This window comes from Amia ocellicauda, chromosome 3 (genome assembly GCF_036373705.1).
Source record: "Amia ocellicauda isolate fAmiCal2 chromosome 3, fAmiCal2.hap1, whole genome shotgun sequence".
Classification (NCBI taxonomy): domain Eukaryota; kingdom Metazoa; phylum Chordata; class Actinopteri; order Amiiformes; family Amiidae; genus Amia; species Amia ocellicauda.
In genome coordinates, this window is record NC_089852.1 from 12,305,793 (window position 1) to 12,313,320 (window position 7,528).

General features: G+C 47.4%; 2 protein-coding genes across 2 annotated transcripts; both read right to left on the reverse strand.

Moving 5' to 3' along the window:
* LOC136747265 (protein B4) lies at nucleotides 1-1,371 on the reverse strand. The gene is made up of 5 exons (XM_066700207.1): nucleotides 1,097-1,371; nucleotides 724-989; nucleotides 500-623; nucleotides 376-425; nucleotides 1-297 (listed from the first exon to the last, which is right to left on the reverse strand). Exons 1-5 carry the CDS (start codon nucleotides 1,284-1,286, stop codon nucleotides 67-69), a joined length of 861 nt encoding a protein of 286 aa, XP_066556304.1. The 5' UTR covers nucleotides 1,287-1,371; the 3' UTR covers nucleotides 1-66.
* Nucleotides 1,372-2,352: 981 nt separating this feature from the next.
* Nucleotides 2,353-6,525, reverse strand: LOC136737451 (rhodopsin-like). Its single transcript, XM_066698193.1, has 5 exons — nucleotides 6,165-6,525; nucleotides 5,380-5,548; nucleotides 4,686-4,851; nucleotides 4,081-4,320; nucleotides 2,353-2,528 (listed from the first exon to the last, which is right to left on the reverse strand). Exons 1-5 carry the CDS (start codon nucleotides 6,523-6,525, stop codon nucleotides 2,403-2,405), a joined length of 1,062 nt encoding a protein of 353 aa, XP_066554290.1. The 3' UTR covers nucleotides 2,353-2,402.
* Nucleotides 6,526-7,528: the final 1,003 nt, after the last annotated feature.

The window sequence follows — 7,528 nt, forward strand, 5'->3', positions numbered from 1 at the left end:
TAAAGTTCAAATCTTTATTCAAATTCACAAGTGCACATCATAAAACAGTCCACTAAAATAAACCCGCTACTCCACCGCCCCTTTCCTCCCCCGTTTGGGCTTAGTCGCTGCCCCGTCCACCTTGGCCTCTTTCACCGCGGGCTTCTGCTTGGCCACTTTCTTCTGGGCCTTCGGCTCCTTCACCACCTCGGCCTCCTCTTCTGCACTCAGGCCTTTCTTGGCAGCCTTTGGCCTCTTCGCTGGAGCCACTTTTGATTTACTTTTCTCCACCGGTGCTTTTTTAACAGGCTTGGATTCCTACCACAACACAGTGCCATTATCACTTCCAACTCCCCCACCCCTTCGCCCTCCACACACACAAGCATCATGGCCTACCTCAGATTTCTTCTCCTTAACCTTCACAGCAGGTTTCACCTTCTCGGACACTGAAACATGTCAAACAGCCCCAGTCACACGGAGCTCGCCGGGGCCCTGGACACAGCGAAAGCGCTGGACTCACCCGGCTCCTTGGCCTTGCCTTTCTTGGGCCCGGCTTTCGGCGCCTCCTCCACGTTTGGATCCGCGTTCTCGCCGCCTTTCAGTTTCGCTTCCTTGGTTTTCTTAATGACCGTCTTCACTGCCAGCTACGACATTCAAAACAACCTCACAGTTACTCACCACCGCCATTACAAACGTAACGCCTTCAGCCCCACGAAACCCCCGGTACTGTCCAGCGCCACTCACCCGGAATCGGCCCTGCGCCCCGGTCGCACTCGAGTTGCCGGGCCGCACCAGGGTGCCCTTCTCGATGCCTTTGTTCAGAGCGCTCCGCAGCAGAGGCTTCAGCCGCGCCGGGTCCACCGTCGGGTACTTCTCCAGGATGTACGTGCGGATGGCCTGGACAGAGGTGCCCTTCTTGGTGTCCAGTTGGCGCAGCGCCTCGGTTATCATCTCCATAGTTGCCGGATGAGTTGTTTTGCGCACCGCGGCCAGCTTGCCCTTTTTCTCCACTGCGGACAAGACACGTTTTACAATAGATCACGGGTTTCCCCAAGAAAGCAGTACGTCAATACCATCCGAAATCACACATCACTCGGCACAACCTCGGCTTACTCACCGGTCTCCTCCGTGTCGGGCTCGGGCTCGGGCTCGGGCTCGGGCTCGGGCTCTCCTTCTTCCTCCTTTTCGTCATCTTCATCTTCATCTCCATCATCTTCCTCCTCCTCCTCCTCCTCCTCCGCTGAAGACGCACTGGACTCGGGCTCAGGAGCGGAGGCAGCGACGACAGTAGTCTTTTTGGGAGGCATCCTCTTTCCTCTGTTCTCCGTTCTTGCTTTCCTAACACAACCTTAAAAACGCTAAACAGACCAGAAACAGCAACTGCCTCCCCGCCTCCCTTTACACCTTTTATACACCGTCAGTTTCTGCAGCAGCTCCGGCGCCAGCAGGTGTATCTGATCGATCAGAGCAGCAGCGACCAATCCGAGGCTCCCACACTGACACACCATCACATTGCACACGCTTTGTGAAGGGGGTGTGTAGAGGTGACACTTTATACCCAGGTAACACCAATCCACCACTAGCAATAAACCTTACAATGCCATGTATTTAGGACACATGCATCACAATGAAGATTGCGATCAGTCACTATACAGTCACTCCCCTTACATTTATAAAAGCCAACTTTGCTTGTTGAGCTACAATACCTGATTATCAATAGTGCTTTCATGGCCAAAGTAAGTATTATTTAATTGTACACTGCGATTTGCAGCCAGGGTGTGTTGTGGGAGGTGGGGATTTCCACCATTCCTCCCCACCCCCATGGTAAAATTGTATTAAGGGGCCAAGTGACACCTCACATTTGTCACATTTGATGCAGGCCTGATATGAACACAACACCACAACGTTTGGCCTCTATAGGCAGACACTCCACTATATTCACCTTTTTCACCACAGGTGCCTCTCATCCAGCACCCTATTTATTTGTCACCACAACAGTCAGGATCCAACACTAAAGATGCTCACTCCCTCTATAGACTTGGGAGTAGATTCCTTGGACGCTCTGAACTTTTTTCTCATCTCTTTCTGACATTTGTCTTCAGGGCACAGATAGATAATTTTTTGCTACCACTCCTCCACAACACTGCTTTATTGCAGCTATATTCATTCATTGCATCTGTGACACATTGAGTTACGCACTGCTTCCACTGTGTGTGTGTGTGCGTGCGTGTGTGCGCATGTGTGTAGTGAAAGCGGTAATCATTTAAATAAGGACAAAGTGACAATTTTTCCATGTCAGTTGGATTCTTTACTCCTCTCAAGTACACAGCATCAACAACTACATACATGTATAGCCTTGTTACACAGGTGTGAGTTCGCTGCAGAAGCCTCCACAGTGGTGCATGAAGCAGGAGGGGGGTGCTTTAGGCAGGCGCCACCTTACTGGAGGACACGGAGGACACCTCTGTATTTCCCGACGTTGAAGTGGTGTCTTCTTCTGCCAAGGGGTTTTTCCCGCCGCACAGGGTGGTGATCATGCAGGTCCGGAACTGTAACACAATGGCCAACGTCAGTCGCACCGGGGGACCACACTCCCTGCGATACCCTCGAACAGAGCCATATCTGACTCTTCATCTACAGACCCACTAACCTTTCATTAAGGGCAACGGTGAGCCTCATACACAAAACACGTAAGTCACGTCTGTAAGTAACTGCATCGATATTCCTCTTAATTCACAATCTGTTCTATCGCTTCCTAATGTGGGCCACAAGCACTAAGCACTGCTACCCAATAACAAACACTTAGATGTTTCATACAATATATATATATATATATATATATATATATATACACACTCACCTAAAGGATTATTAGGAACACCTGTTCAATTTCTCATTAATGCAATTATATAACCAACCAATCACATGGCAGTTGCTTCAATGCATTTAGGGGTGTGGTCCTGGTCAAGACAATCTCCTGAACTCCAAACTGAATGTCTGAATGGGAAAGAAAGGTGATTTAAGCAATTTTGAGCGTGGCATGGTTGTTGGTGCCAGACGGGCCGGTCTGAGTATTTCACAATCTGCTCAGTTACTGGGATTTTCACGCACAAACATTTCTAGGGTTTACAAAGAATGGTGTGAAAAGGGAAAAACATCCAGTATGCGGCAGTCCTGTGGGCGAAAATGCCTTGTTGATGCTAGAGGTCAGAGGAGAATGGGCCGACTGATTCAAGCTGATAGAAGAGCAACTTTGACTGAAATAACCACTCGTTACAACCGAGGTATGCAGCAAAGCATTTGTGAAGCCACAACACGTACAACCTTGAGGCGGATGGGCTACAACAGCAGAAGACCCCACCGGGTACCACTCATCTCCACTACAAATAGGAAAAAGAGGCTACAATTTGCACAAGCTCACCAAAATTGGACAGTTGAAGACTGGAAAAATGTTGCCTGGTCTGATGAGTCTCGATTTCTGTTGAGACATTCAGATGGTAGAGTCAGAATTTGGCGTAAACAGAATGAGAACATGGATCCATCATGCCTTGTTACCACTGTGCAGGCTGGTGGTGGTGGTGTAATGGTGTGGGGGATGTTTTCTTGGCACACTTTAGGCCCCTTAGTGCCAATTGGGCATCGTTTAAATGCCACGGCCTACCTGAGCATTGTTTCTGACCATGTCCATCCCTTTATGACCACCATGTACCCATCCTCTGATGGCTACTTCCAGCAGGATAATGCACCATGTCACAAAGGTCGAATCATTTCAAATTGGTTTCTTGAACATGACAATGAGTTCACTGTACTAAACTGGCCCACACAGTCTCCAGATCTCAACCCAATAGAGCATCTTTGGGATGTGGTGGAACGGGAGCTTCGTGCCCTGGATGTGCATCCCACGAATCTCCATCAACTGCACGATGCTATCCTATCAATATGGGCCAACATTTCTAAAGAATGCTTTCAGCACCTTGTTGAATCAATGCCACGTAGAATTAAGGCAGTTCTGAAGGCGAAAGGGGGTCAAACGCAGTATTAGTATGGTGTTCCTAATAATCCTTTAGGTGAGTGTATATACACCACACCTGAAAGACTTACCTGTTTATTCAGGAGGATGTAAATGATAGGGTTGTACAAGGAAGAGCTTTTGGCAAAAAAAGCTGGGGCTGTCATGAAGACGGGCCCAAAATTGCTGCCCTGGTTCACAAAGATGTACCAAGCCACACTGGCATACGGCAGCCAGCACACCAGGAACGAGAGCACCATGACGATGACCATGCGGGTCACTTCCTTTTCGGCCCTCTGGGTGGTTTCTGACTCCTGTTGCAGGGCAGCAGCCTGTGGAAAGCAAGAACACACACTCAGGCCTGCTATTTACACACACACACACACACAGTGCTGGTTCCAGCACTTCAGCCCAAATTGCCTTTGTGGCTTCAAATCATGCTCAACAATGTTACTCCCACCCTGCTTTATAGATATCCTCCCATTTCACCCAATTCAATATATGATAGCTTCTCAATATTATCAATTATCTTCCCATGTGCTCTCTGACACATTTCCTGCCAGCTACACTGCCCCAAACAGAACAATATTACTGCTCATTCATGGTCACACTTATTCACTGCTTACTCCATGGCCAGTTAGGCTGCAGTGGCCCCTCTCCGACAGGACGGCCATAACCCCAGCACAGGAGCCCGTACCTCTTTGACAGTCCACACCAGGCGCCCGTAGCAGAAGAAGATGACGATCAGTGGGATGGAGAAGTGGACGATGAACATGTAGATGACAAAGGACTGGTTGTTCACCTCCGGCTTCAGGGTGTAGTAGTCGATACCGCATGAGCACTGCATGCCTTCGGGGATGTACCTGCAAGCAGCGTGCAATATTGCAAGTTCTTTAACCAAAAAGCACTACGTTTTGTACACAATGTCCAAAAGGCACCTTTTACAATAACATCATTTGGCGAGGAAATACACTGTCCTTGTGAAACATTCACCGTCTTGCTCTCTTCCTGAATGATAATGTATGTGCTGTGACCCAGACACCCCACCTCACACATTAGCATTTAGACAGAATATGCCTGACTACTGTAACGCATACGCTTCACACACACACCCTGGTGTATCCGAGAGAAAAGAGGACTAACAACGCTTCATGTATTCCAAATAATATCACACTTATGGTTTAATTATGTACTTACTCAAATACAGTCTCTTGATATCAGCACAGTACTAAGGGGAAAACAAACCTCTGCAAGGAAATGGTCTCATTACTTCCTTTTACATAGGTGTGTGTGTGCATATCTATTTATCTTGGAATATATTTATTACTTGCAGTGGCATGACACCCCACCCAAGCTTAACATATATCCTTCATGAAGGCATGCACACCTACCTAGACCAGCCGAAGAGAGGAGGAGCTGCACAGGTCAAGGCCATGATCCATGTGAAGGCCACCCCCATGACTGCGTGGTTCTCCCCAAACCGGAAGTTGCTCATGGGCTTGCACACCACAATGTAGCGCTCGATGGCCAGTACCACCAGGGACCACAGCCCAATCTCACCTGTGCAAACCACACACACACGCACACACAGTCAGTGCAGCCATGATTTCAGTTTCTCACCCCCTCAAAGTTCCCCTCGCTCTTTTCATCACTCGTCAAGGCAGTTTTCTACTCGTGTCCTGCCATCGTACCCATCAATCCTATATTGTCGCCGTGCACTTAACACTGTGGCGTTTGGCACAGAGCATATTCCCCTGGGAAACATTTATGAAGCCATTATATTATATTCATGGATGTGCAGCAAAACATTCAGAAAAAAACAAAATTAATTAGCATCTGATGAGAACTACTCGTAGAGATGCTTGCTTCTAGATCAGGGTGTGAACCAAAACCAAGGCTCAACACTTTACAAACAACAGCTCAATTTAGCATGCCACATAAGGAATAATACACATTAAACATACATTCTGGTCATGTCACCTTGCAGCCACTCCTGCTTCACAGGACTTCAAAGGCTAATTGGGACTTCTTAAAGTCTTGGCCTTCCTTGCTGGGAGCTCAGACTAATTGTTAGGAGGAGGGTGAAAAACGACCCTTAAACCTGCACCAGATACCAGACACACACACGTCCCTCAGGCACCTACTTCAACCACCATCCAGCAAAAGAACATCTTACCGCCGAGGGTAGCGAAGAAGCCCTCGATGTTGCAGCCCACGGGCCCGAAGACAAAGTAGCCGTTCATGGAGGTATACATGGTGGTGGTGAAGCCTCCGATGATCATGAACAAGTCGGCCACGGCGAGGTTCAGGAGGATGTAGTTCAGAGGCGTCCGCAGCTTCTTGTGCTGCACGGTCACATACAGCGTGAGGAAGTTGATGGGGAAGCCCGTGATGATCAGGAAGAACATATAGGCGGCCAGCGAGGAGTACTTCCATGGCTCGGCCAGGTAGTACTGCGGGTGATCGAAGGGGCTCCTCACAATGCCCGTCTTATTGGACATGGGAACGTAGAAGTTGGGGCCTTCTGTTCCGTTCATGGTTAGAGGTGCTGGCTTGGTGTCTTCTCTGCTACAAACTCGCTATCTCTCTGGTCCCAAGTTCCTTTTAAAGTTCTCCCCTGGGATTAGCACTCGTATCGGTGTCAGCAGAAAAAGATTTAGGTCACCTTAAAGAGTAGTAATCCAGGCAACAATAATTGGCTTCGGTTCAAGATATTAACCACAGCTGCCGTGCCTGACACTCTCTTCATCTTTCACACCATCACTAGGTATGATATGAAAGATGCTCCCACAAATTAATCCCCACACGCAAGCGCACACACACCAACGCTCTTCATACGCTGCGTTAATATAGGGCTTGTGCACCTGCTTGAGTAAATCTACAGATACAGATCTACAGTGGCCAGGTATTTGTAAACCATGTATTTGTATATAATTTTGTCTTTAGGTAATGAAGGGTATGTGCTAGAAACATTTATATACATCAAGCTCTGCATGTGACATGGAATAATTATTCAGGATGAAACTTCTGTTTTAAAGTTGTTTTTACACCTTTTATTCAGTACTTCATTCACGTACCGACACAAAACAGTATTGCCAAGATAGAATAGATTTAGAGAACTGAGTAAGTTATTTATTTTAATTCTAGCAGTGCAGTTTGAAAAGATGGAAAATTACACCTAACGAATCCTCCAATAAGCAGTTACACATTAAGAGGACTGAGTTGCTGGTGAAGCCAAAAGAAACCCAAATCTTATGTGGGGAAAGTGACACAGCCTCCAAGTTCAGGAAAAAAAATAATCAGCCTGAAGGAAGCAGCTCCACTTTCTTATCCATAATCAATCTATTCCACTGATTTTTTCTTAATTGTGGACACTAAACAACTTTACACAACATGAATGTTGGAAAGGAGAATTATCCTGTTTTCTGCTCCATCAAACAAACTCCCATTCCAGACAAACATTCACCAGACAAAAATATCCCAAGCATACACAAATGCCACGCGAATATCCAGTTGGAGCTGGAATGGCCAGCACATGTG

Coding starts and splice junctions, on each gene's coding strand:
- LOC136747265 (XM_066700207.1), bottom strand. CDS start 1,286: ATGCCTCCCAAAAAGACTACTGTCGTCGCTGCCTCCGCTCCTGAGCCC. Junction 426..499: donor AGGCAAGGCCAAGGAGCCGG/GTGAGTCCAGCG, acceptor GACATGTTTCAG/TGTCCGAGAAGGTGAAACCT. Junction 298..375: donor TTAAGGAGAAGAAATCTGAG/GTAGGCCATGAT, acceptor GTGTTGTGGTAG/GAATCCAAGCCTGTTAAAAA.
- LOC136737451 (XM_066698193.1), bottom strand. CDS start 6,525: ATGAACGGAACAGAAGGCCCCAACTTCTACGTTCCCATGTCCAATAAG. Junction 5,549..6,164: donor CTTCTTCGCTACCCTCGGCG/GTAAGATGTTCT, acceptor TGGTTTGCACAG/GTGAGATTGGGCTGTGGTCC. Junction 4,852..5,379: donor CCTCTCTTCGGCTGGTCTAG/GTAGGTGTGCAT, acceptor CGCTGCTTGCAG/GTACATCCCCGAAGGCATGC.